General features: G+C 39.6%; 1 protein-coding gene across 16 annotated transcripts in view; it reads right to left on the reverse strand.

The window, feature by feature from the left end:
- Positions 1-27676, reverse strand: part of Hibch (3-hydroxyisobutyryl-CoA hydrolase) — an 80108-nt gene that overhangs the window by 12463 nt on the left and 39969 nt on the right. For 12 of the 16 annotated variants that reach the window (XM_087565275.1, XM_087565272.1, XM_087565274.1 and 9 more), the window contains 5 exon segments: positions 16017-16095; positions 6282-6427; positions 3876-3962; positions 1802-1860; positions 1036-1117 (listed from right to left, as the gene is read on the reverse strand). In XM_087565275.1, coding sequence (XP_087421401.1) covers positions 1036-1117; positions 1802-1860; positions 3876-3962; positions 6282-6427; positions 16017-16095 — 453 coding nt within the window. 16 annotated transcript variants of the gene reach the window in all.

Consider the following 27676-nt stretch of genomic DNA (forward strand, 5'->3'; position numbering starts at 1 on the left):
TTTCCAATCTTATCAGCTATGTGTAGAAAGTCCAAAGTGTTGCTATCTCTGAGAAAAACTACGTAAAATTCAATAATGACAGAAGATGGAGACATGCTAGCTTAAATAGGACCCCTTCTTTATTAAACCATTTGGTTAAAAAACATCTTCTACATTAAACATTACTTATAGGTTAAATCACCACTGTGATGTGTCATCACTAGGTGACTATTTTTCAGTGGTCTAACCCTTCTAATAAGTGTTTCTACATGCATCTTCCATAATACAAAGGGGCATCTGGAAATGCAATACTGCTACCAATGTCCTCCTCTGTTACATTCAAAGGACATAAAACCAGCTTTGCTTGGTCCTCAAACCAGCAGGCAGTCATGATGTTTGGGTATTATAGTGGTTGGTCTAATGCTGCTTGTATTCTAACGCCCCCAAGACTGGCTGTCCCAAACATGAGACAGTGGCAGGGAAAACAAAGTGACCCTGCCCACAGTCAATTATATTGGTAAATAAAGATGCCAACAGCCAATAGCTGGGCAGAAGAGACATAGGTGGGGTTGAGGCTTCCCAGGCTTGGAGAGAGAGGACCACAAGGAGGGAAAGAGAAGGAAGAAGCCACCATGGGATGAAGGAAGAACGTGAAGGAGGGATAAAGGACAAGCCCCCATGGGTTGGCTGAGCCTTGAGGGCTGCCCAATTGGAGTTATAGCAGTCCAGATGAAGCACAGTAATAACTTGGGCTACCCATAGGGCAGTAGATTCTAACAGCATGGAGGGTGGGAAGTTGCTGTACTGCTTAAGGCATACTGAAAATACAAAGGCTGTATGTTTTTTATTCAGGATCTCAATAACCAAAGGCATGGCAGAAACTCTGGGCTGGAATTTTAATACTTATTACTACAGGGTATATATATAGTCAAGGTTTAGGAGAAATACTCTCATGGCTCATTAGGACACTACCATGGACTACTGACAACCCTCAGACAGGCTTCTCTGTCCCAAGGTGTCCATAGTCAGTTGGGGCAGAAAAGATCCGTGCATTACCTTAATCTGTTCCATAGCAAAAGGTGAACCATCTTGCCGTAAGTTTTCAAGAATCTGTTCCACAGTATTGGCTGAAAAACAACTATAAAGAAAGAAACATGATTTTACCACTGACAAGTGACTTCCTATTTCCAAGTCGCCAGTGAGCCTGAGCACTGTCTTTCTCCCCAAGCCCCACTTCAGTAAGAAGACGTTTCACCGTGCTGTGTAAGGGAGGAGATGCTCAGCACTTCCTGGGTAAGGACATTTGTCATCTATCACTACTAGTACAAAATAAAATCTATTCTTGGCTTCTGGCTTGTTTTCATGCATTGCTGATACTTACATTTAAATACATTAAATACATTTAAATACACTAACAAACATCTGATGCTTCAAAACGGGAGAGGACAGCACTGCCTCCTGTTCTTCCCTTAGGCCAGTAGGCAAGTTCCAGAGCACAAAGACGTTTGCTAACTGGTTTAATAATACCTTCTGGAAGATGAGTGAAGAAAAAAGGAGGTTAATTCAATTATTATCCTCTCCTCGGGCCTTCCTACCGACTTTAAAAAAGATATTTTGCATTAGAATGAGTAAACCTCCTATGCTTATTTCCTCCTGAAGAGTGGGCCGGATGTTACTTTCTAAGGTAAATGAGAACGAAAGCATGACGCCAGCCACCTCAAGCTGAGGAGCACTATCAAAAACAGTATAATACAACAAGAACAAATGGAGTTAATGAGGCCATCCCAAAAGGGCAGCACAGCCAGGACCTTCTGTTAAGTACCTGTTTATTTTGTCCATGTGTTCCTCAAATATGATAGACTTGTCTTGACCCATCTTGGACTGTTTGAAAAGAAGTAATTTGAAGTGATTCAAAAATTTTAAAAACCCTTTAAAAGTTCTTCATGTTTAATGATACACTTTGTACCAGATTGCCACTTTTAGTCAAATTATATTTAATACTCTCTTAAATAACTGCCACCATTTGTTCAATTCAGAAAATATATACAACTACAGAGAAGCTCTTGAAAGTGCCAAAGGCAAAAATTCTTTTATTTATTTTTTATCACCTCACTCTTTCCGTGAGTCTAAGTAATGGGTCTAGGACCTGAGACCTGAGACTCCCTTGTCAAATCTTTACCCTTGCTAGAAATCCCCACTGCATGGCAGGCAGGCAGGCATCCCTGCCGCTCCCTTCAGGGAGAGAAAGGACCTCAGGTTGTCATCCATACGGGCCAGAGGACTGCAGTGTTCAGTATTCAACCTGAGCTCTCTTCTGTTTATATTTCTAGTCAATCTCTCTATTATCTTAACCCACGTCTTACATGGCATAACCCAGGCACCTTCTTATAAAGAAATAGCAGTTTACCAAAGTCATTCTTACAGGACAGAACACACGCTTTGTTGGCAGATGAGTCTGTTTCATAGCAATGGGCAATTGGTCTGAGTTTGAGTACAGTGCTTTTACTGACAGTGTCATACAAAGCAGTCCTACTATACAGACTTTTAACACTGAACTCCAATCAACCTATTGCTTTAAAGCCTGCATATCTCCCACATGTTTCTCCCTTCCTATACTTAGGATTCTAGCATTCTAAGTCATCCTGTTTAGCTTTAGTACATTATATGACATGCCTACCACAACTGTCGACTGAATGGTGAATTCCATGATTGGGCAAGAACCTCCATGTGTTGGGGAGCTCCCAGTGCTTGGGAAGAGAGCAGACATTGGTTCTGCAAGGGGCTACAGGTCTTCCACATAGCATGCTGTCTCTCTTCTGTAGTACCTCACCCATCCCTACCCCTTGTCTAGACTATATAGACCTTTGGAGGTTTAACTGCACTTACTAGAAGTTGTAAGAAATTTCTGATTTTGTTTGCCTGCTCCATATAGGTGTCCCTGCTTCTGTCTTGCCTCTGTCTCTCCATCACCTCTTCCTTTTCCTGATTCTTCCTTTCTCCTACTATTTTCTGTATTTGTGCAGTGCTAAACAAATGCTCCACCCCTATGCTATGTCCCACCCACTGTGAAGGTCTTCAGAGAGTCATGGCTCCTTAAAGGGCTCTCTGCAGGACTCAGTTTGCTCCAGCTAGCTTGCTCCAGCTGGCTTTCCACACTGAAGGATGATGATATCACAATCTTACATCTAAAAGCTTTCTTCTTGGAAACTGCCAGTATAGTGATATCTTACTGGGACCTTTGTTTCCTTTCATTTTATGTCACTTCATTAATCTACACCTTTTTTCTTCCTTTACTATTTCAGTTAAATTTTAGAAAGAACCATGCATTTGATTGTGATTTTTAAGGATTCTCAGCCCACCCCCCCCCCGTGTGTGTGTGTGTGTGTGTGTGTGTGTGTTTGCGTGCATACGTGCCTATTTCCATCTTCCCAGAGTTGCGGCTATAAAAAAGACCCATAAGTGGGTACCGGGGATCAAGTCAAGGCTCTGATATGCTTGAGCAGCAAGCACTTCATTACTTTGGGCCTTTATAAGAAAACTTAGGTGACATAAGTAAGCAATTAAACACTGGAGCAGATTTTATTATTAGTGTTTCATCTTAGCAGCCCCACAAATAGGCGGAACACTGAACCTGTCACAGAAATGCCACTGAGAATTCACTGAGAAGCCTTTGCAAAAGCTCCTTCCAAGGTGGAGCACTGAAGTTCCAAAGAGAAGCTGTACAGGTGCACAGGAGGAGGGCAGGTATCAGATGGCTACCTCAAGACTGAAGCTCTGGTTCTCCCACCAAACCTTAAACTAAGTGACCCTCAATATGCCTTCTACATCCACAAACCAGTGCTTACCACTGCTCACTGTTTACACTTCACGTTCCCAATGACTCGAAACCTACTTACCTTGGCATGATAGCTTTCTAAGACACCAGCAACATCCTCAGCTGAAGGGGACTTTAAGGCTAACAACTCCTCCTCCAGTACATGCAACTAAATGGAAAGAAAACAAGACATGGAACTCTATAGAAGCAGAGAAAACTTTAACCTTTAACCCTCTCAGGATCCTTATCTTAGAATCCATGCTCTTTCCACATAACCACTAAACGAAACTTGGACTGCAGCTATGTACACATATTGTCACACAACAAATGCTACCTCTGAAGGATGGACAAGATGGGAAAATGGAGCCCTTGTGGTGTGGGACCAGCTTAGCATCCCTCCTTCAAAACTGAAACATTGCAGGTGCCAAGCCTTTGAAAGACCCTATGTATACATTTCATTGTACAGTAACTTTAAATAGCACTGCCAGGTGACTTGTGTGGGGCTAGGGTGATTTTCATAGGAAGGGTCCCCACAGACTCATAGATTTGAATGCTCAAAGTAACCATGGAGTAGCAGTATTAGGAGGTGTGGCCTTGTTGAAAGAAGTGTGCCACTGTAGGTGAATTTTGAGGTTTCAAATGCTCAAGCCAGGCCCAGTGTCTCTTCTTCATGCTGCCTGCCGAACAGATATAAAGCTCTTGGCTCCTTCTCAAGCCAGCCCCAGCTAATTGTTTTCTTTATAACACTTGCTGTGGTCATAATATCTCTTCACACCAATGGAAACCCTAACTAAGAAAGGGCACAAAGCCCACAGACAACTCTGTCTAATATGTACACATGATCCTACAACCATAGAGGACTTTCTACTGCTTTCAAAACACAGCCAATATTTTCCTATCCAAGTGGGCAATTTACTTTTGTGTCAGTATTTCAACTGAAATGCCCCTCTGGCAACACTCACCAAACTGTAACCTGTAGAAAAAACCTATGGCTCTTTCTGACAGGTAATTTTCTCTTTCGATCAAGCCTTTGAGAATAATTTCGTATGCACCCAACTATCTTCTGTTCTGCAGGCCTTGAGAATGGATATACACCTGCTGCAGGTAATATTCCTGGGCGAGCTGACAGAGCAAGGCGGAGTCGGGAACCAGCTTTCTCCTGCCTTTGACTAAATTCCATTACAAAATCACCAACTGTTCCTTTCAGAGAAGACAGCGGAATGACAGGATAGAGGCCTGCTCAATGAGACCACAAACAGGCACAGCATGGAGTGAGAGCTCAAAGTCCAACTGTGATGGAAGGCTCACAACTGTGGCTGGGTAACCTCCATACAGTTTGTAGAATATGTCGTGTGAGGAAAACCACCAAGGTTTACTAAGCAGAATACTTTACCTTCTAAATATAAAGTATAGAAAGAGAACTGAACCAAAAAATACGTTCTAAGGAAGGGGAGGGGGGAGGGGGATGTTTGCCCGGAAACCGGGAAAGGGAATAACACTCGAAATGTATATAAGAAATACTCAAGTTAATAAAAAAAAAAAAAAAAAAAAATACGTTCATATACTCTTTAACTACACCAATGGCTGGTAGACCAGAAAGAATGGATCAGAGTAGAGAACGGTAACATGTAACAGAGCAATGGTCGGCGCAGTCTCTGTTATCAATGCCCTCCACAGAAAAGTCCTACGAAGTGGGCAGGGGGACACAATGGGCCACCCTATACAGTGTGAGAAATTTTGATAAAAGTTTAGTCATTCTAAGCATGCACACACGCACTCACGTACACACACACACACACACACACACACACACACACACTTATTCACGCACATTCCCTCACACAGTGGTGTTGAAAATGTTAACTATTTGGCATATTGTTACATGTCTGTAATCAAAGCACTTGGGAGACTGAGACAGGAGGATCAGGAATTCAAGAACAGACCAGACTACATAATTAAACTATCTAAACTTAATATTACATGCCAGTTATTAACCTAACCATATAATATACATTTCCAAATATCATTTTATAACATCCCTTCCCTTATTCTAGAACATTCCTCCCTCAAGATTAAAAAGCTCCTCATTTTACTATATAAAATGGCTTTACATACCAGATATTTTAGGTTGGGCACTACTTTGTTGTTAAACCAACACTGTATGTTTAGAAATATCCTCTGAAGGTATCATTAGTTCTGTTTTGCTTGTGGAATCTGACAGAAAGAAAGATTAGGCACCTTGGCCAGCATGGTGACAGGGACATACACTGATGTTCTCTGCTTTGGTAAGGTGAGGGCAGGTGGATCTTGAGTTTCTGTTCAGCTTGGACAGTGTGGCAGAGAAAAGGGAAGGTGGGGAGTGTGGGTAGGGTGGGGGTTATGTTCTTTCTCCAATGTCACACAGCTAAAACAATAAGTGTAGCATTCATACCCATACTTACCAAAATCCTGTGATCTTCTCAACCACTCCCAGCAAACATTCAATTACCTTTTCTGAATCTACAAAGTGTGTGGCGATTCCCGCTCTGTGCACATCTCTTCCTTTTAGTCTGAATCCTGTCAGTGCAAGGAAGTAACCCAGTTTTCCTTGAAGTCTTGGCAAGAAATAACCTCCGCCCACATCAGGAAACAGTCCTGTAATTAAGTATAGCAAAAAGAATAATTCAAACAGAAAGTGGAGCTAGTATCTTATATTCACTTCGCCATTTCTGTACAGACTGTGGATCTGTACTATGAATATTAAGTTATGTGTTATACAGTGAACCCAAATCACAAACATGATATGAATTATTAACTTAGTTTGGAAAATTTTCAAAATCCTTGCCATCTTATAGCTTTAGAAGTTGGTAAAGTATGTGACTGTATGTAGAATGTCTTCTATGTTAGGAGTCTGCAATACTGGCACTGCAGGACTGGATAGTTCACTGAGGACCTTGAGTTTGATCCCTAGAATTCATATTTAAAAATCCAGATGTGGCAGCATCTGATTGCAACTCCAGAGCTGGACAAGCAAACACCAGGGCCAGCTAGACCAGCTTAGTCGTGAACTAACTCCAGTCTAGGAAGAGATTTGTCTCAAAACAAGGCGGATGGTCCGTAAAGAACAACACCCAATGCAACTGACAAAATACTTGCTTTCCAATAGTATGTATAGAGCATATTAACAGCCTTGATAATCTGAGAGCCTTAGGACATAACCCAAGTAGCCTTGAACTTGTGATCTCTTTCCTCAGCCTGTAGCCTCCCCAGTACTAGAATTATAGGTATGGGTTACCATGCCCAGGAAGTGTGATATTTTTAAATGCAAATAGAATCTTATTTCATTCTTAAAATCTTTTCAGTGGCTGCATTTTCTCTTAGATTAAAACATCCACCTTAACCAAGTCGTAAATGTCCAAACACTTTTTAGTTTCATCTCTCACGATCACCCTCTAAACCACAGCCATCCTGTGGTTTTTTTTTTTTTATTGGATATATTTTTATTTACATTTCAAATGTTACCCCCATCCCATCCCCCAACCCCCTTCTTCTATGAAGGTGTTCCCCTAACCAACCATCTACCCCTTCCCACCTCCCTGCCCTGACATTCCCCTATACTGGGGGGCCCAGCCTTGGCAGAACCAAGGACTTCTCCCTTTGGTGCCCAACAAGGCCATCCTCTGCTACATATGTAGCTGGAGCCATGGGTCTGTCCATGTGTAGTGTTTGTGTAGTGGTTCAGTCCCTGGGAGCTCTGGTTGGTTGGTTGGTATTGTTCTTATGGGGTTGCAAGCCCTTTCTGCTCCTTCAATTGTTTCTCTAACTCCTCCAAAGGGGATCCCATTCTCAGTTCAATGGTTTGATGCTAGCATTCACCTCTGTATTTGTCATGCTCTGGCTGAGCCTCTCAGGAGACAGCTATATCAGGCTCCTGTCAGCATGCACTTCTTGGCATTAGCAATAATGTCTGGGTTTAGTGGCTGTAAGTAAATGGGCTGGATTCCCAGGTGGGGCAGGCTCTGAATGGCCACTTCTGCAGTCTCTGTTCCATATCTCCTCCTACCAGAGCTTCAATATCATTCTGAATACAGGAAGACCCTCCTATCCTGAAACATTCTCTTATCCTTTAAGACATGGCTGTAGCCTCTGACACACAGTGAACACTTCTTTTTATCTCTCTGTCTCTACTTGGCTTGACCCCTGAGAGCTGCAAAGACTATCTACACTTGTTATTAGGATGCCCACCTATGGTTACTTTCCTTAACCCCTGTGGCTTTAAGTAACATGTGGTGTGCTTATTACTCTCTGTTATTGACAGAGTTGCATCCCAATATCTGTATGTTGAAGCATTAGCCCACAATGTAACTTCATTATTTAAAGACCAAGCTTTAGATACATCATATTGTAATCCAACAGAACCAGTCTTACAGGAAGAAATATATACACAGAGGCATGTGAAGACATGGCAAGGAGGTTGCCATAATAGCCAAGGGAAGAGACTTGGGAGACAAGCTTGCCAATGCCTTGATTGTGGCTTTCAGCTTTCAGAAATATGAGAATCAGTATGTCGTTTTAAACCAACCTGGCTATGCTTTTGTCAAAGAGGCACAAGTTTGCAAACAGTTTCACACCTAGTTGTGCCTTTCCCCAATACCAAACTCTAGGTCTGTCTTTTACAAAGTCACATGGCTAGTAAGTATCTCTACATGACAGAACCTCAGCTCTGGACTTGAATCCCTTCAACTATGTTTCTTCCCTGATCAGCCTCTGCCCCAAAGCACAAACTGAACAGTTTGGTGCTATCCCTAGTTATACCAGGTCTCCCCATCTGGGGCTCACTTTAGAACTCCTCATACTATATGTGGAGAGGATCTGAGCCTAGAGGAGGAATAAAAGAGCTAAGTGGAAACTGAGAACACCAGATCCACCAACTAGATGAAGAGCCAGGGTCTGAGCCCCAGCAAACACAGAGGAAGGTCTTGCCTCTGTACTCAGAATTATTCAACAGTAGCTTAACTCACTGTCCCCATCCTACATGGAAACAAAACCAACCAAACCCAAAACATCTAACTAGATCAAAAGAGTTCCAAACAACTTACATTTATCCTAGGAAGAAGTGCATGAACGAACATTTGTAAGAACTGAAAAACTCAAAAACCAGGCATGACAGTACATATTTTTAATGACAGTACACCCCAGCCATCAAGTACAGGTAGGAAGGTCTCTAAATTTAAGGTCAGCTAAGACCAGTCAAGGATACATAATGTCAACAAAAAGAAAGGGTGGGGGCAGGTACAGAACAAACTAGGGAGGGAGGGAAAGAAAAACAAAATAAAACAACAGAAATTCTTTAAAAGTATCCAGCACCCTACAAAAGAAGAGTTGCACTTAAGATCTAATGAAAAATTACTTGCTGTCTTTGTTAGGATCTCTATTACTATGATGAAATACTATGACCAAAAGCAAGTTGTGGAGGAAAGAGTTTATTTGGCTTACACTTCCACAGCACTGTTCATTGAAGGAAGTCAGAACAGGAACTCAAACATGACAGGAACCTGAAGGCAGAGCTGATGGAGGGTGCTGCTTACAGGGTTGTTCTTCATGGCTTACTCGGCCTGCTTTCTCATAGAATCCATGATCACCAGTCCAGGGATGGTACCATCCACAACAGGCTGGGCCTTTCCACATCAATCACTAATTAAGAAATTACCCTATAGATTTGCCTACAGTCTTGCCTAATAGAAGCATTTTCTTAATTGAGGCTCCCTCCTCTCAGATGACTTTAGCTTGTATCATGGTGACATAAAGCTACCTACCATACGAGCCATCTAGTAGTGTACATCTTTAGTCCCAGCACGTGGGAGGCAGAGATAGGTGGGTCTCTGAGTTCGGCACCTGCCTAGTCCACATAAACCCTATCTCAAAGACACAACAAGCAAAACCTACACATCTAATATGCAGGAAAACACAATGCACAGTGAGACTAAATCAGTTGAAACTGACACAAATGTAAGAGTTCACTCATATGTTCAAAAAATATAGAGATGGAGAAGTTATGTTTTTAGCAACTCACATCCTATTTCCATACATGAAACTGAGATGAATGCATACACTGAAAAACATCAGAAACACTAAGAACAGACTAGACTTTTCAGAGAGGAAAAAGTTTAAAATGTAGAAAGAGAAACTAGACAAAAATAACTTAAAATGAACATAGACCAGGGCTGGATGCCTAGGTCTATAGTTCTAGCTTCTGAGGGCCAGGCACATAGGGACCACAGGCTCAAAGGCTACACAATGGTCACCAGGCTGGCCTGAGTCACTTACAACACTGTCTCGAAGTTTATATAAAGACATAAAGGTGGAGGACTACTCCTCAGAGGTACAGCACTTGCCTACGACTGTGAGGCCTTGAGTTCAGTCTGCTGCACTATACACGCCCACACCCACACAAACGGATGGACGACTGCGCATGTGTGCACACATACAGGAGGAGTGCATCTAATATTAGGTGTAAAAGATGTATCTGAAAAGGGAAGACGAGAAAAATATTTGGAAAAAAGTTCCAATTTTGAGAGAATGAATCCAAGTAGCCAAATGAACACATGAAAGATGAAGACAACCACACCAAAAACTACCGTCATCAAGACATGCAGACATTTATTAACATAGGAACAAAACGTAGGGATGAAAATGAATGTTTCTATAGGAAACAATGTAAACTATAAGATATCATAACTTCTTCAAAGTGCTCATTGGTTCAAAGCACAGCTATATACCAAGTCTGATAGAATACATTCAAGACAGCTCCACCATGTAATGGTGAGCATCTTACTCAAGGGGAGGAAAAAAAAAAAAAAACAACTAAGTTGAAATGCACTTAACAAACCCATTGGGCACCATACTTAGCCACACAGCACTCTGTACCACAGAGCACCAGCTGTGTGGCCATGTGGCCATGTGGCTGACCAGGAGGACATGCAACCCAGAAGTACAGCAATCTCTCATCACTTAGTACTTTCCAGGGAATAAAGCAGAATTCAAAATTTGGAGTGTAGTTTCTAACAAATGTGTAGATAAACAGTGATTTACTAAAATGCCAATTAACCTGTTCTTACCTGACAAAACAAGAAAAAACGAGCTGCAAATGGAGAAACTAAAGTAGATGAAACTAAGTGATAAACAAAACTGAAGACAAACTTCAAACCAGAATGACATGGGGGAAAAGGAATAAATTAATAATTAATCAAGAATGAGAGAGACAGAAAACACTATGGAGTCAACACATAAACGAGTACCGCGGGCAGCTTTAATGTATTGTACAAATCCCCTCACTTTGTCAGTGCTTGTTCAGGATTACTTGACTGGCCAAGTGTGTTCCAGAGGCTGCAAATCTACGATCACAGACGCTTTCAACAAGAGAACTACCAGCCTCCATGGCTTTACTGATACACTCTACAGAGCATTTAGAAAATAGAGAAAATGATAGTAATTCTACACAAGAGAAACAGTGTTACCAATACACATACAAAGAAAGGTCGTTATAAATCAGACTGCAAACCCCTCATAATCATAGCTACAAAAATTACAAATAAAGTTTCAGCAGATCAAATTAAACAACATATTAAAAGGATTACTAATATGAGATGAAGATGTAACATAGGGTAAATCTGTACTGAAAAAGACAAATAACTTACCATTGACAATTTTTTAAATGCAATGTTCATCTCAATAGATGCAGAAAAAAATCTGACAAAATCCAAAGTCTATTCTTCAGCTGCACAGAAATAATGTTCTTCACACTTACATACGAGTAGAGAATTCTCATACTGGTAACTTAACAACCAACCTGAAAACTCTGGAACAAGAAGAAATAATAGCCCCCCAAAAGTAGATGGAAAGAAAGACAGAGCTGAAATCAGTGAAATAGAAACAAATAAGAACAAAATCAAACAAAGAATTAATTAAACAGTTTTTGTGTGTGTGTGTGTGAAAAATCAACAAGAATGTCTTGTCAGCCCACACCCAAATCAACTAAAAGACACAGAGAGAAGAGCCAATGGAATAAAATTCAAGATAAAAAGGAGAGAACATAATAGACACCAAGGAAATCAGATATTCATAAGGACAATTTAAAAAATTTGTATTCTACCTGACTGCTAAAAGAAATGGATGAATTTCTTGATATAAATGAACTACCAAAATTAAGTCAAGACAAAATAAGCAATTTAAAAAGACCCAGAACCCCAGTGAAATAGAAGCAATAATTAAAAATCTCCAAAGATATTCCCCTGTAACCTCTCTGCTCACCTTCATCAGAAATGTGGGGCCTAACCATACAGGTTAGCTTCCCTTCCCCCCCAACTTTTTGGCTTGCAGAGTCCTCTGGAACCTCCCCAGCTGCCCTGAGCATTCTGCTATCACTGGAGATCTCCGTTCTCCTGCCACCTCTCTGTCCACCTTCATCAGACCTAGAACTCCTGAACCATATAGCCAAAAAATACCCATCAGGGGCCTGCCACACTAGGGCATCAAGGTTAATGCTCCTCTTCTAAATATCTACTACAACAGGAACATACAGTGACCAAAGCCATCCAGATGGCTACACAATCAAAAAAGCCAAGGCAATATGACACCTTCAGAGCACAGCTACCTAGATATCCTAACACAACTGAAGCACAAGAAAATGACCTTAAATCCAATCTTATAAAGATGATAGAGGCCTTTAAAGAGAAAATAAATAAATCCCTTAAAGAAATACAGGAAAATACAGTGAAGAAAATAAAACTGTTCAAGACCTAAAAATGGAAATAGAAGCAATAAAGAAAACACAAACTGAGAGAATCCTGGAGATGGAAAAACCCAGGAAAGAGAACAGGGACAACAGATACAAGCATCACCAATAGAATACAGGAGATGGAAGAGAGAATCTCAGACATAGAAGATACAATAGAAGAAACTGATACATCAGTCAAAGAAACTGCTAAAGCTAAAAAAATTCCTGACACAAAACATTCAGGAAATCTGGAATACCAGGAAAAGACATTCCTAAGAATCATATGAATAGAAGAAGGTTGAGATTCCCAGCTCTAAGGTCTAGATGATATTCTCAGTAAAATCATAGAAGAAAACTTTCCCAATCTAAAGACAGATTTGCCTATAAACATACAAGACACGTATAGAACACCAATCAGAATAGGCAAGAAAAGAAAATCCTCCCACCACATATTAATCAAAGCACTAAATATACAGAACAAAGAAAGAACATTAAAAGCAGCAAGCGAAAATGACAACGTAATATACAAAGGCACACCTATCAGAATTATAGCCAACTTCTCAGAAGACACCCCAAAAGCTAGAAAGGCCTGGACAGATATCTTGCAACCTCTAGAAAACTACAAATGCCAACGTAGATTACTGTACCCAGAAAAAAATCTCAATCACCATAGATGGAGAAAACAAGGTATCTTAAAACAAATCCAAATTAAAACAGTATCTATGCATAAATTCAGTGCAACAGAAAATATTAGGAGAAAAACTCCAACCCAAGGAAGACAACTGCATCTAAGAAAACATAAGAAATAAGTAACTCCATAACCAGGAAAGATAAAGGACACACACACACACACACACACACACACACACACACACACACACACCACCAACATTAAAATAACAAGAATTAACAATCACTGGTCATTAATAATTTTCAAATAAGTAAAAATTCGATTCTCCAATAAAAGGACACAGGCTAACAGAATGGATGCAAAAACAGGATCCATCATTCTGCTGCATACAAGAAACACACCTCAGTAAAATAAGATAGATATTACCTTGGAGTAAAGGGCTGAAAAAAAAAGTTTCCCAAGAGAATGGTCCCAAGAAGCAAGCTGGAGTAGCCATTGTGATATCTAATAAAATACCCTTTCAACCAAAATTAACCAAAAGAGATAGGAAAGTACACTTCATACTCATCAAAGGAAAAATCTACCAAGATGATATCCCATTTCTGAACATCTATGCCCCAAACACGAGGGCACCCACATTTGTAAAGATAGATTGTTAAATCGCACATTGAACACCACAAATAGTGGGATACTTCAACACCCTACTCTCACCAACTGATAGATCATCCAGTCAAAACTCAACAGAGAAACAATGAAACTAACAGACATTATGAATGAAATGGTCCTAACAGACATATATAGAATATTTCACCCAAACTCAAAACAATATACCTTCTTCTCAGTACCTCATGGATACTTCTCCAAAATTAATTATAGAGTCATTCACAAAACAAGTCTCAAAAGATACAAGAAAACTGAAATAACACCTTGTATCTTATCAGACTATCACAGATAAGAAGGTGTTTTAACAACAACAGAAATACAGAAAGCCTATGTACTCATGGAAATTGAACAGCTCTCTACTCAATTTGGGGTAGACTTTTGGGGTCAGGGAAGAAATAAATAAAGAAATTAAAGACTTTCTAGAATTCAGTGAAAATAAAGGCACAACATACCCAAATTTATAGGACACAATGAAAGCAGTGCTAAAAGGAAAGTTCATAGCACTTAGTGCATCCAAAAAGAAAGTAGAAAGATCTTATACCAACAATTTTAAAGTACACCTGAAAGCTCTAGAAAAAGAAAGAAGCAAGCATCCCCAAGAGAGAAGGTAGGAAATAATCAAAACCAAGTCTGAAATCGATTAGTTAGAGGCAAAGAAAACAATATAAAGAATCAAAACCAAGAGCTGGTTCTTTGAGAAAATCAACAAGATAGACAAACCCTTACCTAACTAACCAAAAGACAAAGAGACAGAATTCAAATAAACAAAATCAGAAATGAAAAGGGAGACATAATAACAGAAACTGAGAAAATTCAAAGAATCATTAGGTCTTACTTCAAAAGACTGTACTCCAAAATTGGAAAATCTTAACAAAATGGATGATTTTCTACACAGATAACACCTAACGAAGTTAAATCAAGATTAGTTAAACTATTTAAACAGTTCTATAACCCCTGAAAAAATATAAGCAGTCATCAAAAGTCTCCCAACCAAAATACAAAAAAAAAAAAAAACAAACAACAACAACAACAAAAAAAAAAAAAAAACAGGGCCAATGCAGAATTTACAGTAATTTCAAAGAAGAGCTAATACCAATACTCTTCCAATTATTCCACAAAATAGAAACAGAAGCAATACTGCCAAACTGCTTCTATGAAGTCACAGTCACCCTGATACATAAACCACACAGACTCAACAAAGAGAATTTCAGGCTGATTTCTCTTGTGAACATTGATAAAAATACTCAAGCTATACCTCTCTTGGGCATATACCCAAAAGATGCTCCAACATACAACAAAGACACGTGCTCCACTATGTTCATAGCAGCCTTATTTATAATAGCCAGAAGCTGGAAAGAACCCAGATGCCCATCAACAGAGGAATGGATACAGAAAATGTGGTACATCTACACAATGGAGAACTACTCAGCTATCAAAAACAATGATTTCAGGAAATTCATAGGCAAATGGATGGAACTAGAAAATATCCTCAGTGAGGTAACCCAATCACATAAAAATACACATGGTATGCACTCACTGATAAGTGGATATTAACCCAAAAGCTCGCATTACCCAAGATATAATCCACAGACCACATGAAGCTCAAGAGGAAGGATGACCAAGGTGCGGATGCCTCACTCCTTCTTAAAAGAGGGAACAAAAATATCCATAGGAGGGGATATGATCTACATAACTGAAACAACTTGGGGAGACGGGATAAAGTTGGGAGGTTATCACTGTCTGATTTCAAGGGTTACTGTAAGGCAATAGCACTCAAGATGGCAGGATGTTGACAATATCAACACAGGCAGCATAGACATCTGACACAGACGAAGGCAAGTCAGTGGGCAAACGAGTTCTTTCAACAAACCCTGATAGAATAACTCTCTTTTTAACATAAGATAGTAATGTTGATCTATGAAGCTCTCAATGGGTCACAGATGGGAATGTGAAGAAATTTTCCCTTATCTAAGATTAAGTACATGGTGCTAATATTCTTATATGTGACATATATCCTGAGCTAACAATAAAGTGTCTTGTTTTTGTTTTTAAGCTCTTTCATCATGGTATCTTACATGGAGTCCTTTGGCTTCACGGGTATATGTATAATATATCTGAAATGTAGTAAAGGAATGTAATTCAAAAGTAATTACAAAAATTTCTGGTATTTTTACCTATTCCCGTTTCTGGCATAGCAAAGAGAGATCTTTCTGTAGCCACTCGGAATTGACCATGGACTGAAAGACCAACTCCCTAGGGAAATAAGGAAAAAAAGTTTTAAAATGTGGTAAAAAATTGAAAGCATTAACACATAAATATTACAAAGCAAGTACATCTTACATTATCTTTATATTCTACAGCAATTTGTTTCAGTGTGCGGGTTTCAAGGAGCCCGAGCCTCACAATTTCAGATGAATTTGCATCTCTGACATGTGAGGCTGGCCTGCTCTAAATGGTTAGTTCCTTTCAGCAATTTGTACTGCGCTCTGGTCCTTCTCAGCACTACAGGACATGATTCTCCCGGGAAGCTGAGTACTACTTATTACTGGCACTAATAACTAAGAGAGTATGATAAAGTTAGTACAGAGAACTTGGTAATTTTGAAAAAAATATCTAACATATTTACTTACCTACTTTGTCAGATAAAATTAGCAACAGCATTATTTTCACATGCAGCATTTAATGAGACCAATTTTAAAACTCCTCCAAATTGGCTACTATGAAATTAGGTTGAAAGTCTACCTCAGACTTAACAAATGACACAGAAAAGGGCTGATACTGCATAGAGCAAATGCTAGAAACAAAAGTACATATGAAACCCAACTGTCCCTGTGCATGCTGGCTGCTGTCCCTGTGTGTGCTGGCTGCTGTCCCTGTGTGTGCTTACTGTTGTCCCTGTCCTTCCCCTTGCTCTACTCTGTCCATGTTGTTCCCAATCTCCATGACATATATGCACAGCATTTAAAACAATGCCAGGCTCTTTGTGCTGTATGTTAGCTAAGTAGGGTTTGATACCTGAATCTTTTCATTTATTAAGATTTCCTGGGGGCTGGAGAGATGGCTCAGCGGTTAAGAGCACTGTCTGCTCTTCCAGAGGTCCTGAGTTCAAATCCCAGCAACCACATGGCGGCTCACAACCATCTGTAATGGGATCTGATGCCCTCTTCTGGTGTGTCTGAAGACAGCAACTGTATACTCCCATACATGGAATAAATAAATTAAAAAAAAAAAAAGATTTCCTAAATTTCTCCATGTTTTGCCTCTCATTAAGAAAACACTTAAATACCTATGTAATTTCTTATAAAGTTTTATACTGTACATTCAGTTTAAAATCTAATAATCATTGTCATAAATATGTCAATCAAGAACATTCTTTAGTCTGTACCTATGTCCTTTGTGGTGAACACCTGTAAGTCACACTAGAATCACTCTGTGTTAGTACATATGTTAGTTCTCGTCACTGCATTAGGACATGGTCAACTGACATTGCCCAAATCAAAGCAACCATACACTTCAAGACAGCCATGAATTCATACAATTCTGATGAAAATAAAACATGTTATACTGATAAGTGCCTCTGTAGTTTTAAGAGCCTTTCTCTTACGTTCTATCTGTACTCTTGGTTTGTCATGTTGTAACCAAGAACTTAGAATTGTTCTGGAGTACATTGTTATGAATTTAAAAAGGAAACATCAGGCAGAATTAGCAGCTTTAAGGCAGTCTTCTGTTGAGCCCTGGACACAGATGATTCCAGTTCTCAACTCACAGACCCTGGCTCAGCTCTCCTCTATCTAACCATTGACCCTCGTCTTTTAACTAGCATAATTTCATAAGCAGTATGTAATTATAACCTTTATTATTTACATAGCAAGCTAAAATCTGACTATAACTCTCAATCTAAGTCCTATCATTTTCTTCCAAAAGATACACACAGTGATTTTCAAAACTCTTCAAGTTTTTCCATGTGTCATCACACACACACACACACACACACACACACACACACACACACACCTCTCTATGGCATATATTTTATATGTCCTAATAGTGTGTACAGCAATATATTATTAAAACCATTCCATGGCCTGCCCCAAGTCAGGCCCTGTAGCCTAGCCAACCCAGAGGGCTTTACCTTCTTCTATTCTTCCTGTGCTCATTCTATCAGCCGCTGCTTCAGGCCATTCCTCTAAAAGTTTAACCTTTTATACTTCAATTGATGGTCTAATTAAAAAAATTACTTTGCATTACTAAATAATGGCTTTTATGATGACATTTGATACAAAGATCATTCTATCAGTCATATTTACGTTTTCTACTTCTGTGCTGGCTAACCTTATATCAACTCGACACACCAACTAAAAAGGAGGGAACTTCAACCGAGAAAGCTCCTTAAGATCCAACTATAAGGTATTTTCTTAATAAGTGATTGACGGGGAGGACCAGCCCATTGTGGGTGGTGCCATCCCTTGGCTGGTGGTCCTGGGTACTATAAGAAAGTAGGCTGAGTAAGTCATGGGAGCAAGCCAGTATGCAGCACCCCTCCATAGCCTCTGCAACAGCTCCTGCCTCCAAGTTCCTACCTTGCTTGAGTTCCTGTCCTGACTTCCTTTGATGATGAACAACAATAAGAAGGTGTAAGCCAAATCATTTCCTTTTGCTCTTTTGGTCATAGTGTTTTGTTGCAGTAACAGAAACCTCCATCCACCCTCCCACTACACTTGTTGGTCCCCTCTTTTCTCCTTAATACCTCTTTTGCTTTCATATCATGCACATAAGCATGTGAATGTATCTATATGTATACACATATATGTATATACATGTACATACACATGAGCACCACACACATACATTCCAGCAAATGTATTTTTGAAATGAGGAAGAGCTAGAAGAAAAGAATTCTGTCTTTTCTATACTGAATCTGCCGTACCCAGGGAATCGCTAAGCAATGGACCCTAGAGCACCCAGCTGAGACTGACCTAGGGAACAAAGGCTGTGAGGGATAAGACAAAGTTACTGAGGTATGTAAACTAAAACACAGTCAGCTGGGCAGTGATGACAAGCAAATAAGTTTAAAGGTCATCTGAAATTTGAGCTAAGAAAGGGCTGATGTTAGAGGTAGAGGAGGCCATAGGCAGTATGTTTCATAGAATTCATAGAGCAAAGCAAACAGCTGGAAAGAAGCAGGGCATGAAAGGTGGAAGGGGCAAATGTAGGTGGCAGTCAGAGGATCAGAGAGTTTGCTGTGAGACTGTATACCGGAATATCATTAGGAGTCATTTTCTCTCTACATTAGACCAGAAGTATTGGTTTTACCCTAGGTCTCTGAGCTATCCAGACTCAGCTTCATGGTCACTCGGCAGTGTTGGGTATGGGTTTCATCTCACAAGTGTCCTTTGCCATGTAGAAGCTTCTCACTTTCATGAGGTTGCACTTATTGTTGAACAAGGGATGCTATGAAGAGGTATTGAATTTTGCCAAAGGTCTTTTCTGCATCTAATGAGATGATCATGAGGTTTTTGTCTTTCAGTGTGTTTGTATGGTTGATGTCTTGGTCCAGCATTTCTCAACCGGTGGATCTCAAAGCCTTTGGGGGTCAAACAACCCTTTCATAGTGGTCACATATCAGATATCTTGCATATCAGATATTTACATTGTGACATAACAGTAGCAAAATTATACTTTCAACATCTTAATAAAATTAATTTTCTGGTTGGAGGGTCATCAAAATATGAGGAAAATGCACTAATGGGTCACAGCATTAGGAAGATTAGCCAAAGCTGTGAAGATACACCATAACCACAACTCTTATTTAATTGGGGCTTGCATACAGTTTAGAAGTTTAGTTCATTAGCAGCACAGTGGGAAGCATGGTGACATAGAGGCTGGAGAGGAGCTAAGAGTTCCACATCTGGATCCAAAGGTAGCAGGAAGAAAGAAAGCCGTTGGGCCTGACTTAAGCCATTGAAATGCCAAAGCCCACCCTCAATGACATACTTCCTCCCACAAAACCATACCTACTCCAACAAGGCCACAGCTCCAGATCCTTGCTAAGTAGTGTCACTTCCTAATGTCTAAGTATTCAAATATTTGAGCCTATGGGAGCAGTTCCTAGTCAAATCACCAAAGTAAATTACTTTTATCAACTTACATATGTTAAACCATTCCTGAATCTCTGGAATAAATCCTGCTTTATTCAGGGTGGATTTTTTTTTTGATGGGTTTTTGGATCTTATGCAAGTATTTTATTCACATTTTTTATATCTATGTTCATAAGGCTAATAAAGTCTATAATTCTCTTTCTTTATATCATCTGGATTTCAGAGTAACTTAAAATTTGTGAAACAAATTGGGCAATGTCCCATCTGTTTCTACTCTGTGAAATAATTTGAGGATTATTGGCATTAACTTTTCTTTGAAAGTCTGGTAAAAATTTTGCATTAACACTATCTAGCCCTGTACTTTTTTGTTTGGGAGAATTTTAAAGACTGCTTCTATTTCACTAGGGGTTATAGGTCAATTCAAGTTTCTTATCTGATCTTGGCTTAAGTTTAATAAGTGGTATGTATCCATTTCTTTTAGATTTTCCAATTTAGTGGAGTAAAGATTTTTAAAGAATGTCTTTAGGATTCTTTGGATTTCCTTAGTATCTGTTGTTATGTACTTTTTATTTTTAATTTTGTTAATTTGGATATTATCTCCCTATCTTTAGTTAATTTGGATAAAGGTTTGTCAATCTTACCAATTTCCTCAAAGAACCAGTCTTTTATTTCGTTGATTCTTTGTATTGTTTTTATTTGTTTGTTTCTGTATTATTAACTTCAGCCCTGAGTTTGATTTATTTCTTAGTGTCTATACCTTTTTGGATGTGATTTCTTATTTTTGTTCTAGAGTTTTCAGGTGTACTTCTAAGATGTTAGTAGACAATCTTTCCATTTTTTTTTTTTTTAATGTAAAGACTTGGTGCCAAGAACTTGTCTCTTAAAACAGCCATCATTATATCCTATGAGTTTGGCTATGTTGTGTACTCATTTTCTTTCAATTCTAGAAAGCCTTTATTTCTTCACTTCTGTCTTGACCCATTTTTAATTCATCAGAGAGTTGTTCAAGTTTCTCAGAGTTTTTAAGCTTTCTGTTATTGATATCCATACTCTGTGACCAGTTAGTATGCAGGGTATTATTTTGATTTTATTAGATCTGCTGAGACTTGTGTCCGGGTATGTGGTAAATTCTAAAGAAAGTTTCATGAGGTTCTAAGAAGGTATAGTTCTTTGTGTCTAGTCTGGAGTGGTCTTTTTAGTCTCTTAGAACTTCAAACCCTTTTACGTTCGTTTGCTTCACTGATAAGTCAGGTGTAATTCTAATAAATCTTCCTTATGTAACTTGCTTTTTTCCCTTGCAGCTTTTAATATTCCTTCTTCCATGTCTGATTATGTGCAGAGGACACTTTCTTTTATGGTTCAGTCTATTTCTTTTTCTGTATGCGTGTACTTTGATAGGCATCTCCTTCTTTAGGTTAGGGAGATTTTCTTCTTGAAAATATTTTCTGTGCCTTTGATCTATGTTTCTTTTCCTTCCTATGTTCCTATTATTCTGAGATTTGGTCTTTTCATGGTGTCCCAGACTTCCTGAATGTTTTGGGCCAGGAAATTTTTAGGTTACCATTTCTTTGATGGAAATATCAATGGCTTCAGTGCTTGACATTCTCTCTTCTGTCTCTTGTATTCTGTTGATTAGGCTGGCCTCTGAGGTTCCTTTTCCAGTTCCTAAATTTTTCATTTCCAGATTTCCCACAGTTTGGGTTTTCTTTATTAATTCTATTTCTACTTTCGGGTTTTGAACAGTTTTCTTCATTTCTTTCCACTATTTGTGTGTGTGTGTGTGTGTGCGTGTGCGTGTGTGTGTGTGCGTGTGCGTGTGTGTGTGTGTGTGTGTGTGTGTGAAAGAAATCTAAAGATTTAATGCAATCCCCCATCAAAATTTCAACTCAATTCTTCATAGTCTTAGAAAGAGCAATTTGCAAATTTGTTTGGAATAACAAAACACTCAGGATACTGGAAAACCATTCTCAACAATAAAAGAACTTTTGGGGGAATCACCATCCCTGACCTCAAGCTGTATTACAGAGCAATAGTGATTAAAAACTGTATGGTATTGGTACAAAGACAGGCAGGTAGATCAATAGAATAGAAGTGAAGACCTAGAAATAAACCCACATACCTACTGATCTCTGACAAAGGAGCTAAAACCATCCAGTGGGAAAAAGGTAGCATTTTCAACAAATGGTGCTGGTTCACCTGGAGGTCAGCATGTAGATGGGTGTAAATTAATCCATTCTTATCAACTTGTACAAAGTTGCAATCTAAATGGATCAAAGACCTCCGCATAAAACCAGATACAAATAGAAGAGAATGTTGGAAAGAGTCTAGAACACATGGGCACAGGAGAAATTTTCTTGAACAGAACACCAATGGCTTATGCTCTAAGATCAAGAATCGACAAATGGAGGGCTGGGGATTTAGCTCAGTGGTAGAGCGCTTACCTAGGAAGCGCAAGGCCCTGGGTTCGGTCCCCAGCTCCGAAAAAAAGAAAAAAAAAAAAAAGAATCGACAAATGGAACCTCATAAAACTGCAAACTTCTGTAAGGCAAAGGACACTGTCATTAGGACAAAATGGCAACCAACAGATTGGGAAAACATCTTTACCAATCTTACATCCCATAGAGGGCTAATAGCCAATATATACAAAGAACTCAATAAGTTGACTCCAGAGAATCAAATAATCCTTTTCAAAAATGGGGTACAGACTTAAAGAATTCTCAACTGAGGAATATGGAATGGCTGAGAAGCACCTACAAAAATGTTCAATATCCTTAGTCATCAGGGAAATGTAAATCAAAACAACCCTGGGATTCCACCTCACACCAGTCAGGATGGCTAAGATCAAAAACTTAGGTGATAGCAGATGCTGGCAAAGATGTAGAGAAAGAGGAACATTCCTCCATTGTTGGTGGGATTGCAATCTGATACAACCACTCTGAAATCAGTCTGGAGGTTCCTCAGAAAATTGGACTACCTAGGACCCAGGTATACCACTCCTGGGCATATATCCAAAAAATGCTCCAACACAAAACAAGGACACATGTTCCACTGTGTTCATAGCAGCCTTATTTAAAATAGCCAGAAGCTGGAAAGAACCCGCATGTCCTTCAACACAGGAATAGGTACAGAAAATGTGGTACATTTATACAATGGAGTACTAGTCGGCTATTAAAAACAATGACTTCATGAAATTCTTAGGCAAATGGGTAGAACTAGAAAACATTATTCTGACTGAGGTAAACCAATCATAAAATAACACACACGATGATGCACTCACTGATACTTGGATATTAGCCCAATAGCTTGGAATACCCAAGATACAATTCACAGACCACATGAAGCTCAAGAAGGAAGAGCAAAGTGTGGATGCTTCAGTCCTTCTTAGAAGGGAGAACAAAATACTCACGGGAGGAAATACAGAGACAAAATGTGGAGCAGAGCCTGCCCTACCTGGGGATCCAGCCCATATACATACAGCCACCAAACCCAGACAATATTGTTGATGCCAAGAAGTGCATGCCGACAGGGGCCTGATACAGCAGTCTCCTGAGAGGCTCTGCTAAAGCATCACAAATACAGAGGTGGATGCTTGCAGTCAACCATTGGACTATGAATGAGATTACCAGGGAAAGAATAAGAGAAAAAACTGTAGGAGCTGAAGGGGTTTGCAACCCCATAGAAAAAACAACAATATCAACCAACCAGACCACCCCAGAGATCCTAGGGACTAAACCACCAACCAAAGAGTACACATGGAGTGGTCTATGGCTACAGTGGTATATGTAGCAGAGGATGGCCTTGTTGGGCACCAGTGGGAGGAGAGACTCTTGGTCCTGTGAAGGCTTGATGCCCCGAAGTAGGGTAATGCCAGGGTGGGTAGAGGGGAGGGAGTAGGTTGGTGCTTGGGGGAGCACTTCATAGAAGCAAGGGAGGAGAGGATGAGATAGAAGGTTTATGGAGGGAAAACAGGGAAAGGGGATAACATTTGAAATGTAAATAAATAAAATATCCAATAAAAGAAAAGAAAGAAAAAAAGAAAGTGACAATTAGTAGCTAATAGTAAAATTGGGTCCATGCAACAGTATAGTGTAATAAAAGTTAATTTAAAAAAAGCAGTTCATCCCTGGACATAGCACTGTATACACAACACCCCACACATCCCATATATTACTACATACAATCTTTTCTATTGACAGTCTTTCTTTACAAGGCTTCTCAACAGTAAAACAATGAATTCCTAAAATAAACCATTAAAAACTCTCATACAATATTAAACTGTATGGAGACAACAGGAAAAAATAATGAATAATGGTGCTGATGCAAACTATAAATGACCTGGTGGTCACAATTTAAATCCCAATCAGGCTTCTCCACACCAATAAAGATAGTCACAATAGGTGATTAATGTGCATAAAATTAATACAGAAAGAGCACTGCTTTAATATGGGCACAAGCATAACCCAAGGTGCTAAGATAGCACTGGGGGATCTGGCTATGAGCCTGCAACCAACAAACATCCCAGTCATTGGGACTAGGGATTGGTCAGTAGAGGAAGATGCCCTTGGAAAAGACATATGTTTTTAATTTTCTTAAAAAGACAAAACAACTCCTGTTCATAGGTTTCATGTTAGCTGACAATCTCAACTCTATCTACCCCTTGTCTAGCAAAACTAGCATCAACAAAACCCTGCATAGGAACCAAATGAATTTTTCTGCATTATCCCAGCACCATCTCCCCCATTGACCAGCCACTTGTGAGATAGGGCACACACCAGGAGCATGCACATTATACCTGCATCTCAAACTTCAGACCCACATACTCAGTAAGACACTTTGATTCAGACTAAGCTCCACTGGATAGTCCACAGGTATCTCTCAATGAAGCTCCAAATTCCAATTAGTTCCTGTTCCCCTCCCTACCACTCCACACCCACTCTTCCTCCCACCTCTGAAAGAATAATGCCTTCACCCCACCATAGCCCTGACTAGAAACCTGAATGCCACTCTTCCCTCTTCTTCCTCCTTGAAGTCTCACATCTTATGTCATCTCATCACATCTCTCCTAACCCACTCTCTTAAATCTACTCCATTGCCTGTTCTTCATTAATTACCTGGAACCTCATACCATTTCATCAGAATCCCTAAAATAGTTTCCTAAATAATCTCTTTTCTTTCAACCCTACTCCCCCTCTCCAATCTGTTCTTTTCACAAGAGAGCTCTCTCTAAGGATGCTCCAGTCAAACCCCTGCTGAGCACCTAAGTGGCTCTCCAGACGGACAGCAGGATAAATTATTCAGCTTGTCTTTATGCAAGAGGATGCCAAGACTTCAGAACTTAACCCCTACCTGCTTCACATTCCAAATGTGGGCACATGGCAGTTCATGCAGCATCCTCCCTCTTGCCCTTTGTACATATTATTTTCTTAGAAATCAGAGTTTCCCTGCTGCTCCTGCTGTTATTATCCCCCCTCCCCGCGCCCACATACACACACTCTTTTCCAGAATGAAACAGCTGTTGGTTTTTAGATAGATTTTCACACTTCCTTGAATGGTTTAGAAGTCACTACTAGTCTACATTGTCAGTGAAGTGACAGCAATTCTTCTGCCATATCTTTCTAAGGATTAGGATTCAAGGCATGAACCCATGCACCTGGGTAAAAGTAGGCTTGTTTGTTTGTTTGTTTTTTTCTTTCTTTCTTCCTTTCTTTCCTTTGTTTTTGCTGTTGTTTTTTATTTTTTTTATTTTTCCCCCAGATTCTTATAATGCCTTGGCTTCAAACTTGCTATGTAGATGAGGGAGGGCTTTGAATGCCTAATCCTCCTACATTTGCCACTCAGGTCCTGAGATTACAGACGCTGGCCACCATAAAGCAAAATTAGATTACTTAAAGAGACCATACATACTAATATCTATAGTTAGAATAAATATAACATATATCTGTCAAATGTTTTATTTCAAAATAATAGCAAGTCTTACATAGATTCTTTGATCAAAGATGTAGCTTATTGACCAGAGTGATAGCACTATAGTTAGCTATATAGGCTATTCTTGCAAAGGTCTAAATTCCTGACACCCATGTTAGGTCCAAGATGCTACCTCGAGTCTCAATGCTACCTGTGCTCATAATTACACATAGATATACATGTACATATAATGAAGAGAATAAATTGAGTCTTTAAAATATAAAGTTATTTCTTGCTTTGATTATATTTGCAACATCCAAAATGTACTTTGCACACTTCTGTTGTTACTCATAGCAGGTGGTGGCAAACCACACTCTAGGTGAGTTAATAATTCTAGACAGTGAGTATCCCTTTGTGTATCTCTCTGCATGTATATCCACATTTAGATTCATATCATGGCATGGTGGGAGCAAATCAGTGATATTTGAGTGGCTGTGGCAAGATGCTAGAGGAAAAAACTTAGCAAAGCTTAATGATTTCTGAAGTGTGTTATTAAAATGAGTGCTTCATTTGAGATGTGTGTGTGTGTGTGTGTGTGTGTGTGTGTGTGTGTGTGTGAGAGAGAGAGAGAGAGAGAGAGAGAGAGAGAGAGAGTGATTGGACATCTATAGAAAGTCCCTAGCCTGACCCTGCTTTGAGAAATTGTGTTTGTCGGAATGCTGTTACTCTAACAAGTAACAAAGGGTTATCAACTTGCAAAGAGAAGAGGTTTATATTGGGTTGAACATATATGTGCATATATTTCCACATATATACGAAGAAGTTACCATGCACAAAGAAAAAGACCCCATGTCTCAAAGAGTGAACTGTCCAAAACTGAAGAGCTATATCTGGTCCTTCTTGCTGGGTCATCACATGGCAGAGGCCATCAAAGTGAGCCAGTTCACACAAGACTAAAATTATAGTCTTAAGAGGGGCTTGATTCTTTTCCTAAAGTTTTGAAATGATTGGGAAATAAAAAAGGCCACTGGAGACTTAAAATTCGGAGAGTGGGGAGAACATTAGCGAAGGAGCAGAGCTCAAGTTTCTAAAAAAGAAACCTTCAACGGAGTCAACAAAAGTATTTCATTTTTTCAAGTTCCATTAAGCCTCCAGTTTCCACTAAATGATGTTAAGAAAATTTTTAGTTCTTTATTATAAGAAGGGGTTCTTAACATGTCATCTTCTCAATTGTCAGTAACAGTAGCAAAACCAGAATACCTTTAAAACTGAAAAAGGCTGCTATGACAGCTGTCCTGGTGAGGGTTTACTGCTGTGAACAGACACCATGACCAAGACAAGTCTTATAAAGGACACCATTTAACTGAGGCTGGCTCACAGGTTCAGAGGTTCAGTCCATTATCATCAAAGTGGGAACATGGCAGCATCCAGGTAGGAATGGGGCAGGCAGAGCTGAGAGTTCTACATCTTCATCTGAAGGCTGCTAGTGGAAGACTGGCTTCCAGGAAGCGAGGACAAAGCCCGCACCTACAGCGACACACCTATTCCCAACAAGGGCACAACTACTCCATCAGGGTCACACCCTCTAATAGTGCCACTCCCTGGACATGTGCAAATGATCACAACAGCTAACAAACCTGAGCAGAGTCATAATTCCCTAAGGCCACCTAGGCACTCCATTACCTGCCCCGCACATGCACACACAGGTGAAAGGAGCAGTTCTGATGCTACGGTCTTGTTTCCCAATTAGTTATTGGAAAAAAATAAAGCCAGGGGGCAGCTGCTGGAAGGAAGGTACAGGCGAAACTTCTGGGTCTCAGGAGGAAAAGGCA

Source organism: Rattus norvegicus, chromosome 9 (genome assembly GCF_021556685.1).
Source record: "Rattus norvegicus strain SHRSP/BbbUtx chromosome 9, alternate assembly SHRSP_T2T, whole genome shotgun sequence".
Taxonomy (NCBI): Eukaryota; Metazoa; Chordata; class Mammalia; order Rodentia; family Muridae; genus Rattus; species Rattus norvegicus.